Source organism: Anabrus simplex, chromosome 2 (genome assembly GCF_040414725.1).
Source record: "Anabrus simplex isolate iqAnaSimp1 chromosome 2, ASM4041472v1, whole genome shotgun sequence".
Classification (NCBI taxonomy): Eukaryota; Metazoa; Arthropoda; class Insecta; order Orthoptera; family Tettigoniidae; genus Anabrus; species Anabrus simplex.
Genome location: NC_090266.1, coordinates 622,477,168 through 622,503,800, shown reverse-complemented (window position 1 = coordinate 622,503,800; position 26,633 = coordinate 622,477,168). Strand labels below are relative to the sequence as shown.

Here is a 26,633-nt window from a genome sequence, read left to right as displayed (position 1 = left end):
GGTGGTGGGCGAATGGAGGAGGATAGGTTACCTAGGAATATAATGGTCACTGTTGTGGTGGGTAAGATGGTTAGAGAGAGACCAAGACGATGATGATTAGACTCAGTGTCCAACGATTTAAAGTTAAGAGGTACCGGTATAGAACTAAACGAGGCCTCAGGACTAGTTACAAACAGAGGATTGTGGCGGCGGTTAGTAAGTTCACAGAGGCTTGCAAACTGAACGTTGAGAGGGGATAACAGTCTATAATGAACATGTATGATTTATGATGTATTATTATTATTATTATTATTATTATTATTATTATTATTATTATTATTATTATTATTATTATTATTATTATTATTATTACGTGTTATTTAAACATTACAGATAGAAACAGGTTTATTCATTATTTTATTTCTACACTTTTTTTCTAAAATAATGAAATGAGTGGATCAGTTTTGGTTTAACTCATTGCTAAGGAAATATAATTGAATGCGTTCTAAATTAAATTACATTTCCAAATGTCTGATATGGAAGTTAATATTATAATAATAATTATTATTGTAAAGAGCAAATATGAGATGTGATCCTTAACTAAATCGATTTATCATCACTACGGGCTACAGTTGGCTGCACTGCTTTATCAAGAGAGTCGGCTTAGAGAATATATGAACTGGTTGTTCAGATAACTAAAAATGTACCATCTCTTTGTAGTGCTATCTTTGGTGTTAAACAAGTTTGGAATATGATAATAAAAACGTCTCGCACGTGCTTTAATCTTCAAATGACCCCTAAGTGTCTTCGGTAGTGGACGTGAAGATGGGTGGCAAACTGTCATCATTGGATCCTATGGAAGTAGAGGTTCCCGAAATAGGAGCACTCCTTGAACGGGATCCGTATCTGAGACCATACGAAAGAGAACTTAGAAGGCGGTAAGTTTATATTTGTTTTCAACACTAACTCGTAGAAATATTGTTATTATGTTGGGTGTACCGAGTTACCGGCCTTGTGTATGGTCGGCACCTCTTATCCTTAATCATATTGTTGTCTTAAATACTTTTCTAACGAAGTATATGAATTATAGCGAAAATTAATCACTATTCTATGGTCGAGAGATCAAGTTCTAATATGTTTCGCTGGTTGTCAGTGTGTTTTAGATGTATTGTAGGTATAATGTGAAAGTTTTTTTTTTTTTTTTTTTTTTTTTTTTTTCACGATTAAGTAAATATTTCTTCCACATATAAGGTACGATATCAAACTTGTCAAGTGTATTATGGTAATTTTTAAGGTTAGGCATCTGTTGTTAAGCCGTTCAAAATAGTTACTGTAATTCTACGCCTCTAACTTTTCAATAGAAAATTTGGGGAAGAAGTTGTGAAGAGCGGTTTAAAATTGCTGTATGTAAGGGAAGGTGTTGCTAGCATTGCTCATACCTCAGTCACTTTCATGTTTTCAATGCCAAGGATGAGACTGAGACAGGTCGGTGAAAGAGACAAAACTTGCTCTAGGCCATACCAGAAGGCATAGTGCTCTGTAAACACTACAGTATATTTCTCTAGAAATAGATGGTAGGATTAATAAAATGTCTAACACAAATGTTTGCTCCTTTTCATAGGACTTTTCAGTTTGGTTGTCATATTTGGAAACCGTTGGATTATTAATACAGTAGAACTTCGTTAATTTGAACATGTAGGGTCTGGGGGTAAACCTTAATTTACTACAAATTTGAATGTAAAAAGATTGCTCAATTTACTTGCCCAAATGTTGAATTCAACACAATCTCTACTTTTTCAGTGGTTCCTCGAGTTTCATTGACAGTAGAATATGATGAAACAATAACAGACCCTTAAACGATACACCACACTTTTTCATAGAGAAAACGTTTCAAAAAATGAAAATACACATCAATAATGGCACTACAAATATGGTAAATCCTTCACAACTTGGTTAAGAAGCTGGTAATTTTTAGTTTCTTTGAGTTTAATTGCATGATATGTGCAAACTTCTTAAGATAATTTATTGATTGAAACGTTTAATCACTTCCACTTTGTTGTCCCACGGTAGCAAAGCCTAGCTGCTCTTGCTTAATTAATCTACAATTAATGACAGATGTTATACAAAGTGTCTCCACATCCACCTTGCAAGCCTTTTTTTGTAGCCATGGGAGTGTTTCAATCCATCTGCCATTGAGTTCTGGGTTTAGGCCTTTTCAGCAGATTTCCCCAGTTACCAAAACTCTTTAAGTCTGCTACCAAGAAGACTATTCAAGGAACATACCCTCAAACAGCGAAGAGCTTGAACCTTTCCTTAGCTTCACAATTACTACAGTTCTGTTTCCAGCGCCATCACAAACGTACGCTACAGTATGTAAATCTTTTAGTGATACTCGGCTCCCTAGTGCTGAATCGGTAGACCTCTGATATCTTTGAGATTCGTATTGGCAACCTTTGACACACAAACTATGAATCGATTATGCAACACTGTGAGACATCTGGCATACACTTTATGTACTAGTACTGTTGTTTACACAACAAAGCCAAAATATAGAATTCATGCTAGGAGCAAGATTTGCTTCGAGAAATGTTATATAAAGTGTGTGTGACACAGTTGTTGGCTTAAGATAATAAAGGTTTAGAAAATTCATATCAATCGATCATACTATTGATTCAATTCAGATTTCATTTCCATTCAGTTGGCAGTATTACTAGAACTGGGGTAGCTCCCTCCTTACTCCTCACCCCCGTAAAACGAAGTATCACTGAAAGTTTCGCAGACTGTACTTTTCTCTTACACCCAGGCAGTGTTGTATCATCCTTAAACATCATTTATGAAAACTTGGCAGTTCTAATATTATATTTTTATTTTGAATTAGACATAATATTAAAATTAAACACAAATACTGGGCGAGTTGGCCATGCGTGTAGAGGCGCGCGGCTGTGAGCTTGCATCCGGGAGATAGTAGGTTCAAATCCCACTATCGGCAGCCCTGAAAATGGTTTTCCGTGGTTTCCCATTTTCACACCAGGCAAATGCTGGGGCTGTACCTTAATTAAGGCCACGGCCGCTTCCTTCCAACTCCTAGGCCTTTCCTATCCCATCGTCGCCATAAGAGCCATCTGTGTCGGTGCGACGTAAAGCCCCTAGCAAAAAAAAATTTAAACACAAATATACACTGAGTGGCCAAGGTCGCAGGAAGGGATGTCCCATTAGAAATTGTGCAGTGTATGACACCTGAGCGTTGCTGCTAGCTGCGGCATAGCTGAGCAGTCTGTCACAGACACCAGTGTCGTGAAGATGGCAACACGCGAGTTAACTGACTTTGAACGTGGGATGATCATTGGCGCACGGTGCATGGGTTGTAGCATTGTGGAGATGACATGCGAATTCGGGTTTGCAAGGCCAACAGTGTCGAGGGTGAATCTTCAATATCGCGGACAGAATGTTACCACCCGCATGAACTGCCGCGCGGGAAGACCGCAGGTGTTTAAGGAACGGACATCACGTCGCCTCCACAGAACCATACTGGGTGCTCGACGGGCTAACGTATGTCAGATCACCGCCCTGTTGAATGTTGGGGAGTCAGGAATCTACTTCTACCAGGACTGTAAGGAGGCAACTGCACCGCATAGGCTTCACCAGCTGATGACCCACTCGTGTCCCTTTGCTGACACCTCTACACAGAGCTCAATGACGTGCATGGGCCCGCAAACATCGGGAGTGGACCATGGAACAGTGGCAGCTTGTGGTATGTTCCGATGAATCCCTGTTCCAGTTGTATCGAGCTGATGGGCGCGTGAGAGTGCGACGTATGCCCCATGAAGCTATGGATCCTATGTGTCAAGAAGGTTGTGTTCAGGCAGGAGGTGGCTCAGTTCTGGTCTGGGTGGCGTTCTCATGGTCTCAATTAGGCCCTATTGTCTGGCTGCAGGGAGTGCTGACAGGTGCACGTTATGTGGACATTCTTTCAGACCGTCTGCATCCCTTTCTGGCCCTAGAGTACCCCGATGGGCATGCCATGTTTCAGCATGACAATGCGCCAGGTCACCACTCTGTGGTGGCATGCATGTGGTTGGAAGAGCACTCCAGTGTAGTTACGACCATGGATGGGCCCTCCAGATTCCCCAATCTTAATCCAGTCAAGCATTTATGGGATGTTGTTGATGCTGGTGTATGCTCCATGAAACCCGCACCAAATGCACAAGACCAATTGTGGGTAGCAGTGCAAGATGCATTGGTCAAGATCCATCCAAAATGATTCCAACACCTTGTAGAGTCGATGCCTTGCCGTATGGCTGCCGTTTTGAGGACTCGCGGAGCAGCAGCTAGCTATTAACATCACATTCAGTGTCTTCCCGTGACTTTTGGCCACTTGGTTTATAACATTTTGTTGTATAGGAATGCCAGAGGAACATGAGAATAATTATAATCATTCATTACTGAAAGAGTTGATTGTGCAGTCAGGGTCACGCTGCTGCAAGCTTGCACTAAGGAGATAGTGGGTTCAAACCCCGCTGTTGGCAGCCCTATTTTCACACCAGGCAAATACTGGGGCTGTATCTTGTTTAAGGCCATGGCCGTTTCCTTCCTACTCCTAGCCCTGTCCTATCCCATTGTTGCCACAAGACGTGTTGGTGTGACATAAAGCAAGATTGTAAAAAGAAAACAGTAATTGTTCATAAATTTATATTTAAGACATTTGAATTCTACTGCATATTTTCTACTAGTAATTGACTGAGACCACTTGTTCTAGAGGAGATACTGAAGAGACATCATATCTCTGTTGTTGTTTTTTGCCTGAATTGGAAACTGAAGGGTCTTATTACATAGAGGATAGATACTCACACCACCATATCAGATGTATCTCCTTTTGTTTCAGATATGCCTGTTTCAGGGACTATTTAGAAAAAGTTGGAGAAATTGAGGGTGGCCTTGATAGTTTCACAAGAAGTTACAAAGATTATGGTATCCACGTTAATTCTGATAATTCTGTGACTTGTCGAGAATGGGCTCCTGGTGCGGTACAGTTGTATCTTGCTGGAGATTTCAGTAAGTGGAATTTGAAGAATACACCTTTTGCATACTGGTATTGTTTAAATATGCCACTACTATGTAGGCTATGGCTTGCATGCATGCCATTGTTTTGAGAATGTAGTCCGCATGTTTATGTTTGATTGTTCACAAATTGTAGTTTATACTAGAAAATTCTCATGTGTTAATTTTTAGTGAAGGTATGGAAGTTATTAGAAGTTCCTTACATTGGGTGATTGATAAGCTTGTGCAGAAACTGAAGTAGCCCATAGAGGGGTCAAAATACAACTTTCAAACAGGAATTTGTAGTATAGGCTGAAATCCTGCACCAGGGCAAGCCCCAAAATGTCAGGAATGACATTGATGATTTATTTTATTTACTTTTACAAAATGCTCTACATCCCAAAGCAATGCAGATTTGATAAAAACAATGAATTGATGGTTTTGTACACTGTGAAGTTATAAACTCGATGTAATTCCTGCATTTAATATGGTGGTCAACAGTTTTGAACAGCTTTGGTAAACAACCTTCATTGTCCAGTGTCTAACTTCACTGGGCTACTTCAGTTTCTGCATAACCTTTTGAATCGCTCTGATATAGAAAATGTTCAACTGTTGAAAAGGTGTTTTAAATGAAATGCTTCTGTTTTTCTTTATTTGCCTTGATGAATACGTCATGGAAGTAATTTTATCACTAGGGCATGTAGTAGGATGTTACTATCGAGGTTATTTTCAAGCTCTGGTAATGAATTGCACTTGGGTCATACACCTATCATACGCTATTATATATACAGTGGACGCCGCTTATTATTATTATCACTCTGGGACGCAGATAATTTGATAACATGAACCGATTGAGAACGGTTGCTGAAAAATAAAAAAATTCATAGGTAGCCTATTGAATTTATTCATAACCTACATGCACTACAATGAAACAGATGCCGGTACACTGCACTGCAATACAACTGTTTTCAGCTATTTAAAATAGTTTCTAATTGTTGTTTTCCTCTGGTTGTCTCTCAAAAGTCCATTAATGAATCTTTCATATTCATAATGTTTTTGGAAGTCCACTGACCTAGGCTGAACACCTCGTCGCAAGACACCTAGCGCCTGTCGCATTTCAGCATTTGTTATACCAATATAAATGGTCCGTTATTGGACATTATAAATTTTCCAGCCAACTCATTCCTGGTTGCCAGCGTTTCGCCCTCGTGTGCTAGGCTGGGCTCATCAGTTGGTACCTAGCACACCTACCAAGACGCATGGCTAGTGCATACCGTGGAGGCCACTGTCTAGGCCAATTGTAGCCACCGCCAGTGCCAATGCACTATGAGACACTCTGTCTCACTACTAAAAATTGATGCCTGCTAGGCCATCAGATAATACAGATGTTGATTCCCATGGGGAATCTGTAATATTTGTTCCGAATGAGTAAATTTATAATACCAATATAAATGGTCCGTTATTGGACATTATAAATTTTCCAGCCAACTCATTCCTGGTTGCCAGCGTTTCGCCCTCGTGTGCTAGGCTGGGCTCATCAGTTGGTACCTAGCACACCTACCAAGACGCATGGCTAGTGCATACCGTGGAGGCCACTGTCTAGGCCAATTGTAGCCACCGCCAGTGCCAATGCACTATGAGACACTCTGTCTCACTACTAAAAATTGATGCCTGCTAGGCCATCAGATAATACAGATGTTGATTCCCATGGGGAATCTGTAATATTTGTTCCGAATGAGTAAATTTATAATACCAATATAAATGGTCCGTTATTGGACATTATAAATTTTCCAGCCAACTCATTCCTGGTTGCCAGCGTTTCGCCCTCGTGTGCTAGGCTGGGCTCATCAGTTGGTACCTAGCACACCTACCAAGACGCATGGCTAGTGCATACCGTGGAGGCCACTGTCTAGGCCAATTGTAGCCACCGCCAGTGCCAATGCACTATGAGACACTCTGTCTCACTACTAAAAATTGATGCCTGCTATGCCATCAGATAATACAGATGTTGATTCCCATGGGGAATCTGTAATATTTGTTCCGAATGAGTAAATTTATAATACCAATATAAATGGTCCGTTGTGCTAAACGCTGGCAACCAGGAATGAGTTGGCTGGAAAATTTATAATGTCCAATAACGGACCATTTATATTGGTATTATAAATTTACTCATTCGGAACAAATATTACAGATTCCCCATGGGAATCAACATCTGTATTATCTGATGGCCTAGCAGGCATCAATTTTTAGTAGTGAGACAGAGTGTCTCATAGTGCATTGGCACTGGCGGTGGCTACAATTGGCCTAGACAGTGGCCTCCACGGTATGCACTAGCCATGCGTCTTGGTAGGTGTGCTAGGTACCAACTGATGAGCCCAGCCTAGCACACGAGGGCGAAACGCTGGCAACCAGGAATGAGTTGGCTGGAAAATTTATAATGTCCAATAACGGACCATTTATATTGGTATTATAAATTTACTCATTCGGAACAAATATTACAGATTCCCCATCGGAATCAACATCTGTATTATCTGATGGCCTAGCAGGCATCAATTTTTAGTAGTGAGACAGAGTGTCTCATAGTGCATTGGCACTGGCGGTGGCTACAATTGGCCTAGACAGTGGCCTCCACGGTAAGCACTAGCCATGCGTCTTGGTAGGTGTGCTAGGTACCAACTGATGAGCCCAGCCTAGCACACGAGGGCGAAACGCTGGCAACCAGGAATGAGTTGGCTGGAAAATTTATAATGTCCAATAACGGACCATTTATATTGGTATTATAAATTTACTCATTCGGAACAAATATTACAGATTCCCCATGGGAATCAACATCTGTATTATCAGCATTTGTTGGTGTTCAGGAAGTTTCGGCAACACCACATCATCAGAATTGCTATCTTCTGCTCCGTATTCTTCACCTCTCATATCTAATTTTGCGGAAGTAACTGCCTCACGTATGTCGTCTTCTGTCTGTTTCACATGAGTAATGATGCTCTCATCAGTCTTCATCCATTCCTAAAATTCATCTTCCGTTAAGCCTGCTGGGCAAAGTTCAACATTCTCTTCTACTTCTGGTAACTCTCTTAAAAATCCCCCATGCCGGAAACAGTTCCTCGTTGTATATGCTGAGACATTATACCACGACATGGCTAGAAAATGCAGGGCATCGAGGAGGCTAGTTGTTTTGGCAAGGGCATTGACATTAGTTTTATGCGAGTCTTCTACGTTTTCTAAGATTCATGTATGCATTTTATGGTGATAATACGCTTTCATGGTGCGAATGATTCCTTGATCGCATGATTGATTTAATGAAGTCATATTAGCCGGTAATAAAACCACATTGGTGTTCTTGAATGCACAATTCACAATGTGTGTTGCACAGTTGTCAACCAGCAAAACTATTTTACGGTCCAGCGTATTATCCTACTTCAGTAGTCATTCTTTAAATATCAGGGCAGTCATCCAAGCATTAGAGTTGGAATGATAGTCCACTGGAAACTTATTCATGCCTTTAAAGCAACGTCGGTTCTTACTTTTCCCAATCACTAACAGTTTTTTTCACCAGACACACTCGCACAACATAAAACTGTTACTCGTTCCTTGGAGGTTTTACAGCCTTTAGCACTTTCATTTCTGAAAAAGTGTGTTCAGGCAAGGCACGATAATACAGTGCAGTCTCATCGGCATCATACACACACTCGGAAGAAATATTAGGCCACTCCTCTTCTATGTACCTCTCAGCAGTGACAGAATCAGCGTCATTCTGCTCGCCATGCATTCGTTTGTACACTATATTTTCTCGTTCCTTCAAACGGTGAAACCATCCTTCCGTTGCCACGAAATTATTTTATCCCAATTTTTTTGCTAGTTCTTCGGCCTTTTGCCGCATCAGAGGACTGTCAACACGAGCATATTTCTCACGAACATTTGAGAACTAAAGTTTTAGAGCTGATTCAACTTGACCGTCTTTTCCACAAAGATTTCACTTACAGTTGAAGTTCACGTTTTCTTTTGCTGAATTAAGAATATTGTCTCAATTTTTCAATAGCTTGCACAGAAGAGGTTCCAAAATTCATAACTCCACAGCAGCACTGTGTTGATTCATTTTAGACAATTTGTCATAACGTTCTATAACTTAATTGAAAGTTTCTCTTTATGTTTGCTTTTCACACTAGCCATCACTGCACTACAACACTAAGAACTTCACAGTGCAAAAGCTTTAGTAAGACTCGAGTGAGTGGTCCTTGGCTAAACGACCATACGGGAAGAAACAAAAGAGAAAGTGTATGCGGGAGGGTTACCACCTGCGTTGACGGGTTTTCTACCGTACACCTGCCACAAAAGATGAGACATGAAAGTGCTCTTGAAGACAGGCGCAGTGTAAAAACTGGTTTTTAAAGGTTGAGGGCATTTTCTTTTCATGCATTCTCCTCACACACTTGAGAACGAAATCCTTGAAAACAAATGTGATAACAACCGGGCGAGTTGGCCGTGCGGTTAGGATCGCGCAGCTGTGAGCTTGCATCCGGGAGATAGTGTGTTCGAACCCCACTGTCTGCAGCCCTGAAGATGGTTTTCCATGGTTTCCCATTTTCACACCAGGCAAATGCTGGGACTGTACCTTATTTAAGGCCACGGCCGCTTCCTTCCCACTCCTAGGCCTTTCCTATCCCATTGTCGCCATAAGACCTGTCTGTGTCAGTGCGACGTAAAGCAAATAGCAAAAAAAAATAAAAAAAATAAAAATGTGATAACCAGATTCATGATCACAATAAACAAAAGATTTTCAATGTCTCAGTATTCATCCATATGGGACTTCATAAAAGTGATTATATAATACGGTTGATAACATTATCCATGATTACAGTAAACGGCATCCACTGTATATCCCTTCATATGAGCTACAGCTTTGCACTGCAATTTCCACTGAAGAGGACTTCAACTAAGCACAGCCATGTCCATCTGTTCCCACTCTTCCCTACAGGCTTTCCAATGGCACAAAGGTCCATGGGAGAATCAAGTGATTTCACTGGAATGTCACCGTGTGTATTCTTGTTTTTCCATTTTCTCTGAGAATGAGTTGAACCAGAAGTATGGCTTGACGCATTATCTTGATGCACCCACACCTTGTTTGAGTCAACCATACATAACCGGGATATGAGTGCGGTAAATTTGAGTCAGGACTTCAGTTTGATAGTATATTGAGTTGAGTGTAGCCTTTTTAGCAACACAGCGAAGAGTCAACTTCCCATTATAACAGTACACAAGAACCTCGTTTATCCGTATTAAGTGGGAATGGAGCTGATCTGGATATCGAAAATCCGGATAATCCGGAAAAAACTGTAAAACTAAAAAACAAATACAGTACATATTATATAATCTGTTAACACAAGTTTTACTGTAATACCTTTTTTTCAATTGTACAAAAAAAATACAAGAACACTTTTCTTACATTTACAACTCTGTTTTATGCACTAAAATTATATGTGAACATTTTCGAATTCACCATCACTCTAGTCATTACCTGCCGAGGAATAAGAGGCAATAATTTCTTCATCTGTCAATATACCTTAGCCTGAATTACAGTTATTTTTCAACCAGTCATTAAGTCGTTCTCATCTATGCCCGAGCATCCGGGAATGCGTGCAAATGTGTCAAGGAACTCAGAAGATTCCACAACTTCACAAACCTCAGTATTAGATGCACAGATAGAAGGCCATAGATATTTCCAAGACTTTTTGTCATTTCACTAACTTGATCCAATGCGGATACATTCATATAAATAATGTCTTTCATAGGCCTATTTATTGATTTCCATATCGAAATTACACAATATTCCCCCTCTTCAATCAGTTTGCTGAGCAGCTGCCTCCAGTATAATCGCTTGATGTTTTCCAATACACCCTGGACCAAAGATTGCACTACATTAGGTGGCAGAAATTTCACTTGGATATCACCACTGACCAGCTCTTCTACTCCCGAATGTGACAGAGCATTGTCGATGAACACAATGGCTTCAGTGGCAAACCTTGTTTTGTTAAAACCTTTTTTTACGCTTGGCACGAAGTCTCCTTGGAATCAGTGTTTGAAAGTTCCACTGTCCATCCATGCATTCTTTTGGGATGTGTAAGAGACCACGAAGGCAAGTGGATTCATATTTTTAAGAGCACGGGGATTTTTTTATTCCCCTATTAACAGGAGAGGAAATTTATGTCCTCCAGATGCATTGGCGCATGCCATAATTGTAATGCGATCCTTACTTCTTTTATAACGCTTTGCAGATTCATCTAATTTAGACGCTAGTGTTTTATTTGGTAGCATTCGATAAAACAGCCCAGATTCATCGGCACCGAGCTCGATAGCTGCAGTTGCTTAAGTGTGGCCAGTATCCAGTATTCGGAAGATAGTGGGTTCGAACCCCACTGTCGGCAGCCCTGAAGATGGTTTTCCGTGGTTTCCCATTTTGACACCAGGCAAATGCTGGGGCTGTACCTTAATTAAGGCAACGGCTGCTTCCTTCCCACTCCTAGCCCCTTTCCTGTCCCATCAATGCAATAAGACCTATCTGTATCGGTGCGACGTAAAGCAACTTGCAAAAAAAAAAGATTCATCGGCGTTGAGTTATTGGAGCAAATGCTGTCCTGAAATTCTTTTATGAAACTGTCAGCAGCGACTTTATCTCCTGAAAAACTTTCAGCAGTCACTGAAAGCTGGCGTATGCCATGGCGAGTTTTCCACCTTTCCAACCAACCCTAACTAGCTGTGAAGTCACGCTTTGCAGATTCATCTAATTTAGACGCTAGTGTTTTATTTGGTAGCATTCGATAAAACAGCCCAGGTTCATCGGCACCGAGCTCGATAGCTGCAGTTGCTTAAGTGTGGCCAGTATCCAGTATTTGGAAGATAGTGGGTTCGAATCCCACTGTCGCCAACCCTGAAGATGGTTTTCCATGGTTTCCAATTTTCACACAAGGCAAATGCTGAGGCTGTACCTTAATTAAGGGCATAGCCGCTTCCTTCCCATTCCTAGGCCTTTCCCATCCTGTCGTCTCCATAAGACCTATCTGTGTCGGTGCGACGTAAAGCAAATAGCAAGTTGAGCCTCACTGGAATAACGTTTCCTAGACCTGAACTGCCTTCATAAATGTATTTACGAAGTACTTCAAGAGGAGACACAAGGTTACAAAGTGTTGAACTATTACTTCAAGGATTCAACAGGGAAACTGGTCATTAATAATAAAGACAACCATGACTTACTTGCAAAGTACTTTGAGGAATTCTCTAATTGTGAGGAATCTTTTTCATCACCACAACAGGAGAATCCTCTGTCAGAACCAACTGTACAGCAGATAGAGCAATATCCTGACCATCTTAAAAATAATAAGTGTCTGGTGAAGATGGAATACTAATTGAAATGTTGAAACCCGGTGGTAAATTAGCAGCTGAAGGTTTGCACAAAGTTATCACAGAGAGCTGGGAAAAAGGAACAGTACCACATGATTGGAAACAGGCTGTAATCTGCTCCTTGCACATGAAAGGAGATAAGACAGATCCCAACAATTATAGAGTCATTTCCGTACAACCAGTACCTTACAGAGTTATTTCTGAAGTGATGTTATACAATCTAGAACAACAAGCAGAACACACTATTCGGTTGGTACCAAGCTGGGTTTCGAAAAGGTCAACCATGTCCAGAGCAGATTTTCAATATTAAAACAATCCTTAGAACCAGAACATTACATAACCTCAACACAGGTGTGTCTTTGATTGATTTCAAAAAAGCTTATGATTCACTGGATAGGCAGTCGGTATGCCTAACTCTAGCTGAATTTTTTTTTCTTCTAGTGGGCTAATTGGCAATAATGCTTAGTATAAACATAATAATGGCGTATGGCATCCGGAGAGGCCTGGTGCAGGTCTATCTCTCGTAGACGGCTTATTAGGCGACCTGCATGTCTGTGAAAATGGGGTCCCTACCTAGGATGATTTCTAATGCTGAAAACCAATTAAGGTTAAAATCCCCCACGTGGCTGGGAATCGAACCTGGGTCACTGTGAACCGAAGGCCAGTACGCTGACCATTCAGCCAACGAGTCGGACAGTATAAACATGCATTTGTTTCATAAAAAGGAGAAAGACTATTAGAAGTGATGTTTCTAGAAGTACAAATCTTTAAAGTAGGAACAAGAGAATTTGTAATTTACATGGAAATATGTCCTCATAATTGTTCAGTTATAATCTGGCAGCTTCCTGTCAAGTTCACCGGGTGAAAAAAATAATAAAAATGACGTGCAACGATACCCGAGTAATGTAGAAGAAAGATCCTTCTTATATGCTTGTCATAAACTCACCAAGCTGCCCCTAGCAGTATTCTTACTTATACAGAATTAAAACAGAGGCACTATAAATCTCAGATTTGTGAACATTTTACATGATGCTATTCGCCGCCTTTGGTCAGCCGGGTCAGCTGTCATGAAGACTATTTTCTGTTGCCTGCAATAGATCCTCCATCATGTGTGCCCACAAGGCTGCCACCCTCGTTGAAAATTAGAAAACCGCGTGATTTGAAATTGTCGTGGCATGCGGCCATAACCTTAATTGTCACAATTTAGCAAGACTAGATGGCATGCTAGAGCTTACGCATCCCAGACTCTCTCTGCTCTCCCCCCTCCCTCTCTCTCTCTCTCTTCAGCACAACGGTTACTAACCAGACCTCACCAATCCAGAGCAATGGTCTTTTTACTGGCCTGGTCTTGTAAAGATGGTCTTTGCAGCCTTGTTAAACACGCTATGACATCATCCAAGCCGTGCCATCTTGTAGAGTTCACTAGAGCCTACACATAGCGCTGGTGAATGTTACTCATGATTTTAAAAAATTACATTTCAATTGTAGTCCGCTTCTGTGGTGTAGAAATTAGCGTGATTAGCCGCCACCCCCGGAGGCCCGGGTTCGATTCCCGGCTCTGCCACAAAATTTGAAAAGTGGCACGAGGGCTGGAACGGGGTCCACTCAGCCTTGGGAGGTCAACTGAGTAGAGGTGGATTCGATTCCCACCTCAGCTATCCTCGAAGTGGATTTCTGTGGTTTCCCACTTCTCCTCCAGGAAAATGCCGGGATGGTACCTAACTTAAAGACACGGCCACTTCCTTTCCCCTTCTTTGCCTGCCCCTTCCAATCTTCCCATGCCTTCACAAGGCCTCTGTACAGCATAGAAGGTGAGACTGTCTGGGCAAGGTACTAGTCCTCCTCCCCAGTTGTATCCCCCGACCCAAAGTCTCGCGCTCCAGGACACTGCCCTTGAGACGGTAGAGGTGGGATCCTTTGCTTAGTCCGAGGGCAAAACCTACCCTGGAGGGTAAACAGATTAAGAAAGAAAGAAAGAAAATATTTCAGTTGTAAATCTGTTTTCACAGGAATGGAATCAGAGTTCAAAATAGTGATTTTTAATTTTCATCCACTCTGTGACAAGAAACCACTGGCGTTCTAACTCTTCGTTCAGTAATTAAATGATTATTTACATTTTGACAGTATAAATTATTGAAAGTTCACGATTGATACATCATTGCCACAAAACAACTTTCCACAATACGTGAATTAATAGGCCTATAAATACTACAATGAAATGCGATCATAGTTCAGCCACAAAAAAATAAAAGGAGCAAACGAACTTACCTCCTTACAGCAAGATTGGCAAAAGACTACCTTTCCATCCATAGTGAAATTGGGATCCCCTGCGATCCACCGCTTCAGCCAGTAAGACTTCAACGTTTTTTTTGCAATTAAAATTTTTTACGTCACGCCAACACAGATAGGTCTTATAGGAACGATGGGATGGGAAAGGCCTAGGGGTGAGAAGGAAGCGACCATGGCCTTAATTAAGGTACAGCCCCAGCATTTGCCTGGTGTAAAAATGAGAAACCACGGAAATCCATTTTCAGAGCCGCTGACAGTGGGGTTCGAACCCACTATCTCCCGGATGCAAGCTCACAGCTGCGTGCCCCTAAGCACACATCCAACACACCCAGTGATTTTTCTTTGGGCGTTGCCACAGACACACTTCTTCTCAATAAATTACAACACGTTCTGAAGATAAAGCGTACGCGTACAACAGTTGACATCGAGGAGGTATAAGGGTTCGACGTTGATTGGTTCTCGCATATGTCTTAAAAGGTTGGAGGGGTTGAAGGCTTCGAGGTCAAATTGTTCCTCGTTTCTCCTGACGGAAATTTTCCAAGAACTATTTCTGGTGACTTCCAAGAATTCCCATTTTTGTTTGTGGGGTAACAGGTCTTGAGAAACGAGAAGATAATACTGTCGAGCACATCAGTTACAATACTGTATAATGCACTGGAAGAAAATCGGCTTCGTTAAAACAGATTCAAAAGGCATCAAATAGGCAATAATACTCCAAATAGGCACAAACCTCTGAAATAGGCATTTATAGGCACAATAAAACCAATGAAATCTAGCTTAAAGGACCCTAAAACTGACTTATATCTCAAAAGCCTACATTTCTGAACACAGGAATAAAATAGGCAAATAGGCGAATTCCTGTCTTCACTCATTACTTATTGTTATTAGTTATCAACTATCATCTTCAAGCTGTAAGTTTGAAGGCTGCACCCAAGGTATATTGTTTATGGAGAGGGAAATGAGAGAGTATTTATTTATATGAAGGTGACTCGGCACATCACGCAGTTTCTAAATGAACATTCAGACCGCTTCAAAATCAAGACTGGAATTCAACAAGGTGATGGACTTCCACAAATTCTCTTTAATTTGGTATTAAACAAATTCATGAGGGAATATGAAATTGAGGAGCGTTTTCTCAAAACTCGACATTTGCAGCGAACATAATTTTTCAGGAAATGTGGATTTTTATTTTCACTTAGAAGCATATGCATGAAACATTTCAAATTTTCATCGATATTAGTTCCTATGGAGACAAGCACAGTACCTGAATAGAAGTTGTTGAAATTTAAGGTGGATGCGGTAAGATTAGAAGATAATTTTCTCAAGTTTTTTCAAAAGTCGATATATGCAAATATTCTGGGGAAATGGAACTTCACATTAATACTCTTAACTGAATGATATACTTTTGTTTATGGAATTATTTACTTATTTTTATTATTTTGTGAATAATAATTTTTTAATATTTATTTATTTATTTTTGAGCTCCATTGTCATACATTTTATACTATAGGCTACTTGGTATTGTAAGATTACATAATATTATTAGATTCTAATATACTTAGCATCAAGCAATGTAACATAAAACAAAATAAGGTATTAACCTTTACTATCAATCCTATTGTAATGAATGAACACATTAATATCACACAGGTTAAATTAAAATCAAGTCTTACAAAATAAAGTCTACTCAATTAATATTTAACAACTCATCAAAACACACAGCCATCAGAAGGCTGTTACTTGTCTTCTAACACGATCCTGTAGAAATTCACAGCATCATCCGGTATTTCAGAAAATTTCAACAGAGCTTGAACATCCTTCTTCTTTTCTTTGCTCACCATATGTTTTCTTTAGTAAAACAGAGGATTTTAGCAATGCTTCATGGGTGGATTTCATTTTCAGAACTTCAACTTCACTGGGTATGCGAAGGAGGTATCCTGTACTGATACGGAGAATCTCGTGTCTCTTATTATATGTGATAACACATTGACTATTCATTTTAAATGGCAACCTAGTTCGTAGTACCTTCTGTGAACTCTCTTTTAGATCTTTTGATTTTCCAGTCCCTGCTCAGAATTTTAAGGAGGCCATGCTTCTCTAAGATATCATAGTATTGTTTGGGAGACAGTATGTTTTCCCGTCTTCTGTAAGATTTCTCAATTCTACCTTTCACTCTGTCTGGAGCCATGTAGCTGTTCCCCTGAATAGGGAAAAAATGGAGAATATTATTGAATAACATGATTTTTTCAAGAAAGCAGTAAGTGTGGCCAGGATGACACTGTTTTTGTTTTGGCTGCTACAAGAGTCTGAGAATAAATGTATCATGGTAGGGCCATCTTTGTGCAGTTTCTTTTCTAGTTTAAAAAGAAAGTCCAATAAAGCCGAAGCAACTTGGTTGCAACTTCTTGAGGATTCTGTTTCTAGCCAAGTATAGAAAAATATGTCTCCCTTTCTCTGCTCCTTTGAGTGAATCATGATGCAGAGATTGTATAACCACACTTGTCTAGCATAGAAAGCCTCATTCACTGATAACTTCGGAATTGATTCTGTTGCATGTCAAAACATATCTTGATGACACCTGAGTTTTCTTCTTTCATTATTTGATAAAACCGCTTTGAACGAAGTTTATGCAATCTATAACTTATCCTTAGTTCATTCTTCTTCTCTAGGAATGTTTCTGTCTTTATTTTCATCATACTAATTTTACAAGTGGAGCAGGTATCAGTGTGAGGAGTTTTGAATGACAGATTGAAACACTTATAGAATATATACTTGTATTTTGACAGAGAGCACAGTTTCAATCCAGAACTTTTCCTTTCTTCACAGAATGTCTTCCACATCTTATTGACTGAGAGATATGATGGTAAATATCCTCTCTTAGACTTTCCTCCGCCATGATGGCTCTCTCTGCATTTATACCTTTTGATGTGATTCTTAATGGCAACCGCTATGTCCTTGTGTTCCTTGCCTGTTCTGTCACCACCTAGATTTTTCTTAGGTAACTTCCCAGTATGATAAAACCTACTAGCCAGCTAATCTGCCCTTTGACATGCCAGAAGTTCCTTGAAAAGTTGCAGCACAAACAGGAAGTATTTCACCAGTTTTCTTCCTACTTCTCCTGTACTTCACAGTAAGAGTTTTCTTCTTCCTAGCACTTTCAATGTTCACTACCCTGCGCTGAGGTGTGGAAATGTGCATATACTTCAATAGAAACTTGTCTTGATCGATCATGTTTAAAGAAGTCACATAATGATGGAATTCTGTGATGTGTTCATAGCAGAGTTCAGCAGCTTTGCATTGTTTCATCCTTTTAGCTTTTCTACTTGTGGGCAAGTCTTTGGGTCCATGAATGCATTTAATATTAGGTTCGTTTTTAGTTCTAGCCAGCTTTTCAGGTACTCTCTTCTTGTATCTAGACTTTCTTCCACAGACACATTCCTGAACTGGCACGCCAGTTTCAGAATCTTCAGAATCATTATTCATACTGTTGTAGAGTGAAATAGTTCCTCACACAGTAACTTGTTTAAAACTTCTCAAGAAGTGAGTTTCATTTTGTCGATGACAATGAGTGCTAATCTCGGGAACATGTGGCATGTAGTTCCTAGAATACATCCTTTCAATAAAGGAGTCCGGCATTCCATTGTTCCACAGAATAACACTTCTGATTATCCATGAGAATGCCACGTTAACTGAATTTATCAAGTTTTGCTTCAACTTTCCAAAAGCATATATCGACTTTTGCAAAAACCTAGTGATTTCAAGTACTTCTATACACGGCATATATTGACTTCTGCAAAGGATGATTGCACAGGATGGTGGGTAAGGTCAAACTGATAACATTAGCATGCATATCTCAATTTTGAAAATTTTTGCATTTATCGAGTTTTGAAAAAACGCTCCTCAATTAGATTACATGAAAAAATATTCACAAAGAATCAATTCAGTGCAAACAAAAGGAAGATATGAGGTGAGATGCCTTACATTTGTTTAAGATATATCAGTAATTTCAGAAAATAAATTGCTAGCACAAATAATGATGGAAACTCTACATGACATATCCATTAAACCTGGTCTTCAAATTTCATATGTTAAAAAACACTAAATATATTGAACATATGTACAATGGAGAAAAGTACTTAACAACATGAAATGGATATATTCAAAGAGTTGATCAACTTAAATATCTGGGAGAATGGATTCAGTGAAAGGGACTCTGTAACACAACCTGCAAAGCAAGATTGAAGAAGATGGACATGGCATATAAACTTGCTCGACACCATTACAACAAACGATTGATATTGTTCCAGTCAAAAATCAGGCACTACACAACTGTAATTAAACCAGAGTTATTATATGGATCAGAATGTTTAATGTTGAACAAAAGAGGTGAATAAAAGGAACTGGAAGAATGAATAAAAAATGGGAAAAAATGCAACATGCAACACAAGTCCTGCTAACTGGCTTATACATACCTGCTTTATGTTCGTCAGCTTTTCCTTCGTACACTGGGGCTACTACCACAACTCTCCATTCATTTGGTACACCTCTTTCATGCAAACTGCAGTCGCTTAAGTGCGGCCAGTATCCAGTATTCGGGAGATAGTAGGTTCGAACCCCACTGTCGGCAGCCCTGAAGATGGTTTTCCGTGGTTTCCCATTTTCACACCAGGTAAATGCTGGGGCTGTACCCTAATTAAGGCCACAGCCGCTTCCTTCCCACTCCGAGCCTTTTCCTGTCCCATTGGAAGTACAACTCGTGTAACATACACTAGTTATCAGCTGGTGGTTTGAAGCGCTTTCTAAAGCACGGCTTTATTTGGAAGGGGTGGCTTCTGCTACACATACACCACCTGGGAATATCAGGGACCATCTCCAGAATCCATTTAGGAATAGATTCTCACTGTTTGGACTCTATAGTCGGGAACAAAACTATTTTTAACAGTTTCAAACAGATGGGATTTCGAATACTTTCGATGGCAGTGCATGGCTGACGAGATGGCAGTGAAGATGACGTCCTTTGGAATAACGACACGCCAGTAGCAGGGAAGTTGGTGGCACAAGACGATAATTCAAGTGAATGCAGTGATCAGGTTTACTGTGTGGTAGGCCTACTGCTCAACTGACAGACACAAATGACTGACCATTAAGTTCTTTTGTATCAGTATTGCATAATATGATATCCCTTTTCTCTGCAGGGTCCAGTATGAAGTGAGACCAATCTTCGTAGCAAGTTTTTACCACTGTTTGTCCTTCCTGATGTCAACCTCATCAGACGAATTAATGAGATAAAACAAATGACATTATATGCTTTTTTGCTTTACGTCGCACGGACGCAGATAGGTCTTATGGCGACGATGGGACAGGAAAGGCCTAGGAATTGGAAGGAAGCAGCCGTGGCGTTAAGGTACAGCCCCAGCATTTGCCTGGTGTGAAAATGGGAAACCACGGAAAACCATCTTCAGGGCTGCCGACAGTGGGGTTCGAACCCACTGTCTCCCGGATGCGAGCTCACAGCTGCGCACTCCTAACTGCACAGCCAACTCGCCCAGTGACATGATATGAGTAATTAAAACTGAATATATTTACTTTATATGTAGGCCTAAAAGTAATGTTTTGTACATTGTCTTTGTACATTTAGAAATACTGCCTTCCAATGAAAATAGCCAGTATAACTCAAATACATTCGCAAGTTTGTTAAAGAATAGTGAACAATGTTTACATGTACAATTTATAGTTCTTTATAACATAGAAGTAAAGTGTTCACAGCACAAAATTTGAGGTTATTGCCTATTGGGCCCCCTCACTTATCTCTGTTTGGCTGTAAAAGTGGGTAAAAAGGGGGGGGGGTCTAATATGCGAGTAAATATGGTATTTCATCTTCTCAGGACGGAAAAAAATGTTCTAGTGCATATGTAGAAACATTGTAATTAAAGTTTTCTTTATCAACTTAACCACCTCTGGAATCAATTCATCAATGTGGTTATTTGAAGAAAAGAAGTGCACAGAGTCTCTATACTTTGAATGATACATTCTTTAGATGCACACATATCTAACACATTTCTGTGCAAAAGTAATCTTTCATGGTCAAAGTCATCATTATATAATTCTGCTACATAACTGCAATATTTAGTTTTGGAAAGAATAAATGCTTTATCTTCTTTGCAGTGAGTCATTGCACCTGTAGAAAATTGATCATCAAAACAGTTTTATTACAATATCTAAAGCTCATTACTAAATGTTCCTTTAATAATCACAGCAGTTGGCAGAAGCAGAGGGTTCAGTACCACTATCAAGTCTTTGAGGATTTTTTCAAACTCTTGAAGGAATCTGCTCTTAGACATCAAGGTTTTTTGTTAACTTCAAGAAAGAGCTCCAAACTGCATTGAAACATTCCATTAGTTCAAGATAACTTCAAAACCTCTCAGATGTTATGAATATTGTCCATGGCTTTCTGCAGCTGTAAGGAGGGATTTTGCTGAAGGGCGTTCAAATTTCAATTGCCTCCAAAATTTGCATTAAAAAAGTGTAGTGACTAACATAAAGTCAAAAGAGCAGAAAAATATTAATAAACCTTTAGTTGTAGTACTGCCATCAGATTTATAGAGTTCAATTTCCTTAAAGAACTGTTAGAAATTCTGCAAAATTGTTTTCAACTAACTTACCTGCAACACCACGTCATAGGGAGAAAAAGACCGAAGAGTTACAGGGTGACCGGAGCTACTATGTTGGGCAGCTTGCAGAGACTGAAAGATTGCCAAACACTTGGGGTACTTGCATGCAATATTGATCAATTCTTTGATGTTCAGAAGAAAGTCTCAACTTGCACTGCCTGTTAGGTCACAAGGCTCAAAGAATGTGCCAAGGATTGAACATGCATATCTTACAGCTCAATTTGCTTGCAACCCTGAAAAAGCACCTGCCACATTTGCCGCTCTTTCAGTAACAATACCCCTTCATCATTTGATATCCAGAGAAAAATGAATTAGAACATCCAGTAAAGTTTTCATCAATATTTAAGTTGTAGATTCAGTTTTAAAATGTTAATTCTTTAATTTGAAATTTCTCTCCACCGACAAATCAAAAACAAATTGAAACTTGCTCATGTTAACATGCATCGCTAGTTTTGTCCATAAGTTTCGAATAGGACTGGGAGTTGTTTAGAAACTTCCTGAAATACTGTTCACTTTGTTCATTTGTCATTTCGTGTGACAGCTGTCTGTACTTTGTAGGCTGAAGCCAAGAGGGCAAGATAATGCAGTGAAGATAGATTTCTTAAGAGAACTACTCTTGCACATTTCTTTGTCCCTTCCTTTAGATCACTTGCAGTTTAGTTTTCCTTGTACTGCAGGGCATATGAAAATCTGTTTTCCTATGAGAACCAATTCTTTGTAAGGCTTCGTTCAAAGAAGAAAACCAGACTTCCATGAATGCTTTTATCATGTCTTCATCTTTAGTTTGTTTTTGTTTTCTGCAGCAAAAGGTCCACTGGAGGAAATCATTTATGTACACCTCCATAAATGATGTTTCTTCTCATCATGAAACATACACTTATAAATTTTATCTTTCCACTGTTTTTTGAAACATTACCCACCAGTGCCAGTTTTCTTTCTTTCTTTCTTTCTTTCTTTCTTTCTTTCTTTAGATGCAGTAGTTGAATCCAGGCCACCTGAAGTACTGTATATTGATAATGCAGTAGCAAACTCTTTTTGTTTCATTGATGAGCCAACAATGAATTTTAGCTACTGCATAGAAACCTTCTACACAATGTTTTGAGAATACAAAATTTATAGGAACGTTGTACAATGTCACCACAAATGAAAAAAGTTAAACTAACTTACACTTCGCTGAGAAACAAGTCAATAGAGGGCTGATAGAAGGTAGCCGTACCAAAAAGAACTATACTGAGTGACCAAATGCTTTCTGGGCTCTCAGAGCGCCTACGTTTGTAAGAGTTCTGCGAGAGAGTAGCACGGCATGTGGATGATAGAAGATTCTGGATGTGTGGCGAGGTTGTACTGGCATGGGCCCAACACGAGAGGAATCATTGCCCAGGCGATGCTATTCCTCATTGGTACTGTGGGGAAATATACTGCTGCCATTACCACTTACATTCCTCTAGAGCAGATCATCCTCACACCTGTCTAACGTGTTTGAGATTTCCTCAATGCACTACCAACTAGGCCATTGGGAACCAGCCCACGAGGACACATCAAACAATGCATTAACTTCAAGTAATAAACAAGATTGTCATTCCACATTTGAAACCCACATTTGCCATAGTCAACCAACCACAAAATCTGCAATGTTCCTTCCTAGTTTAACTATTAAAGGGCAATAACAACTAGCAAGCAGGCCACTACGTCAATACTTAAGCTTAAAGCTGTGTAATTGTACTCCACATTTTAACAGGTGCAGGAACTTTCTGATTCCCCATTTTATAAAGACATTGATGTAGAATATCAACAGAAATGAATTATGAATTTTTTCATTAGATTTAAAGACTGTGAATTTATGATAGAACTTTGAGAAAAATGATCTTTAACAACAGTGAATGTGCTATTCTAATTGTTAGTGATATAGCAGCTGAGGATGATCCATAGGTCAAAACTTGTTTTGCATATGTATACAGTACATTTTATCTATAAATATATTCAACAATATATACAATATTGATTAGGTGGAAACATCCAATTATATAATTGTAAACTATAAGCTGTCAGTACGGAAAATGAAACTACTCTATTATCACATGTATCATGCAGTGAACTAGTTGAGCACTGCAATTTGGAATGTCCAGAATTCAAAATAGAAAGGCCGCTATTTGCCACCATCATTTCACGACACTCGCAGAACTTAGCAGTAAATACTCAAGAAAACTGATACGTAAAATACGTGGAAAGATCTAACCCCCTCCATGGCACAACAGCCCCGAAGGGCCATGGCATACGAAGCAACTGCTGCTCAGCCTGAAGGCCTGCAGGTTATGAGGTGTCATCTGGTCAGCACAACAAATCCTCTCGGCAGTTATCCCTGTTTCCTAGACCGGGGACACCATATCACCTTCAGATAGCTCCTCAATTTTAATCATGTAGGCCGAGTGGACCTAGAACCTGCCCTCAGATCCAGGTAAAAATCCATGACTTGGGCGGGAATCGAACCCGGCGCCTCCGAGTGAGAGGCAGGCACACTATTCCTGCGCCACAGGGCCGGCTGTGTGAAAAAATCAGGGTGCATATATTAAGTGATGGTAAGAATTATGCGAGTAAATATGGTAACTGTGCTTGGTCTGAACAAATCTATTCATACATGGATGTTTACTTTATATGTATTAATGAAGAAAAAATTGAAATGAATAAAAATAGAAGCACATGTAAAGAAGTGCAGTGCTGTTGATATTTATGCCTGTCTTGCATGCACTTGTCCCTGAAAACATTGGCAGTAACGTGACGAAAATGTATGTAATGAATCATAATTATGCGCTGTAATTTTTATTTCTCATGTTAAATAGAAAGTCCCTAAAATACCAACTACCAGGCAAGTTGGCCTATCTCTGTCAGTGCAGTGTAAAGCAACTAGCAAAAAAAAAACTAACTAATCAAGGTAAACAAGACAAATTATGAGGAAACTTCTGCTACTGGTGCCATATTGGATTCTGTGTTTACGAAGATGATGAGTTGTACCAATATAACAATCTCAGACCTCGCTCTTTTATAAACCTTTTTGAATTTAACAAGCATGCTCCTTATATCTTTTACTGAATATCTAAAATGACTTTTATTAGTCAGATGGTGTTGCATCAGCCATAGTGATTAAATAATTTACTTAATTGCTTCGAAAGGACGACTAAAAAAATATGTCGACAGAACTCAACGCAGTAATATGGCGAACATGACAAGACTGAAAGCTTCGTTGTAAAATCATAAGTTGTCAGGGTGGACAAAGCACATTCCATATTTCATTGTTGATAATTCAGGTTCTTAACGTTACCCTAGAAACAGGACGGGTAACTCACCAAACGTCTTTTCTCATGTGAAGACTGGGTTAGAGAATTTTCATTGTAATGGTAGGCCTTCTTGCCTACCATCAGTCACAATCAGTTTCGAGAGTTTTCATTATAATGGCAGACTCTTCACTCTCCAGCTGCATTTTTACATCCTCAGAAAGACTGTCTTTGTGATTTTCCCAACAGGAGCTACTAAAAGTAATGCTGCCATATGAAATACTCAATCAAATGAAAAACCACACATTTTCTCACTTTTAAAGAACAGTACTACGCTGCCGATCTAACAGTCCAATGTTCCAGACCTGGAATGACCAAGCTGCAGACACTCTTGGTTGGGGGGGTGTGTGGTGGTGGAGAGTCCCAGGGTGAAGACTATGCCCTTTTACTTATCTGTTTCCAAGGAGTACCCAATAAGTTGGAAAACTTCAATTCAGTACACTGGCAGGGGAAAAAATCCGACATGAAGGCAAATTTTTCCTCCAAGCCAGAGGAGAAACCCCCTCTTTGCTGCTAATTTGGAATAAAATGAATGTAGAATTTAATAAAAGTGAAGAGTAAGAATCTTTTCTTAAGAAACGGCTCTTTTCAGGGTTGAATTTTGAGCTGTTCAGTGAATTGTGGTGCTAGAGGTTGGAATAGGCCGAAATTATAATTCTAGACCAGGTCATAAGTGAGCCTCTGCCATTACTCTGTTAGTGAGCACACTGTTCATTCCAATCAGTGCATCAGAGTAGGGAGCAAATAGATGGAATACTATGATAAACCAGTGTGTTATGCACCAGTAGTATCAGAAAATGTACCGGTATAAACCAGAGGAATGGCATGCTAAAGAAGAAAGTTATCTTAACTCCTGCTATTCCCCCCCCCAATATTCAGGTAGGCTGTTATACTCGGTATGCAGCAGTAATCCTATCTATCGGAGATGAGTGGCAGCATATGAGATGAAGAACATCACAACAGTGGGCAACGTAATGTTATTGTTGATCAATTGTATGAGCTTTCGATATTGTAGGCCTTCGCATTTAGTTTTCTTCCGACTCTGAAATACCACTCTCATCATAGTTGGTATGGTTAAACTGAATAAAACATAAATGATTGGAAATTGTATTCTCTAACTTTTGTTATGTAGTACTTTTCGATAGGACCAATAATATGGGTATTTCAAAGTTAAATTTTAGACATGTTCCCCTAAACTACCATTTCATCCAGGGTGAATAAAATTATTATAGCTTAGACTGTAGTTACTTATTCCCCGACTCTGCATGCCGATGTTTATTAAATTCTGTTTACCCATTTTCTCGTGCCTCGGCGTTGACGGACTTAGCAACAAAAATACAGGTTCATTAATATCCCTGTTATCATAGATGGTACAGTAAAAATGTATATGATTTTTTGCTAGGGGCTTTACGTCGCACCGACACAGATAGGTCTTATGGCGACGATGGGATAGGAAAGGCCTAGGAGTTGGAAGGAAGCGGCCATGGCCTTATTTAAGGTACAGCCCCAGCATTTGCCTGGTGTGAAAATGGGAAACCACGGAAAACCATCTTCAGGGCTGCCGATAGTGGGATTCGAACCTATTATCTCCCGGATGGAAGCTCACAGCCGCGTGCCTCTACGCGCACGGCCAACTCAATGTATATGATATAGATGTTGATTCCCATAGGGAACCTGAAATATTTGTCCCGAATGAGTAAATTGATAATACCAATATAAATAGTCTGGCATTGGGCATTATAAATTTTCCAGCTAACTCATTCCTGGTTGCCAGCGTTTAGCCCCAGTGTGTTAAGTTGGGCTCATCAGTTGGTAAATAGCACACCCACCAAGACGCATGTCCAATAACGAACCATTTATATTGGTATTATTAAAAATTTATATGACATAAATGATCGGAAATTTAATTCTGTATAACTTAAGT

At 39.7% G+C, this 26,633-nt stretch overlaps 1 protein-coding gene across 1 annotated transcript in view; it reads left to right on the top strand.

The window, feature by feature from the left end:
• The first annotated feature begins 690 nt into the window (after nt 1-690).
• AGBE (1,4-alpha-glucan-branching enzyme) overlaps nt 691-26,633 on the top strand; it is a 153,035-nt gene continuing 127,092 nt past the window's right edge. The window contains exons 1-2 of the mRNA XM_067139266.2: nt 691-917; nt 4,862-5,031. Of these exons, the coding sequence (XP_066995367.2) occupies nt 805-917; nt 4,862-5,031 (283 nt within the window). The 5' untranslated portion in view covers nt 691-804. The remainder of the gene's footprint in view (nt 918-4,861; nt 5,032-26,633) is intronic.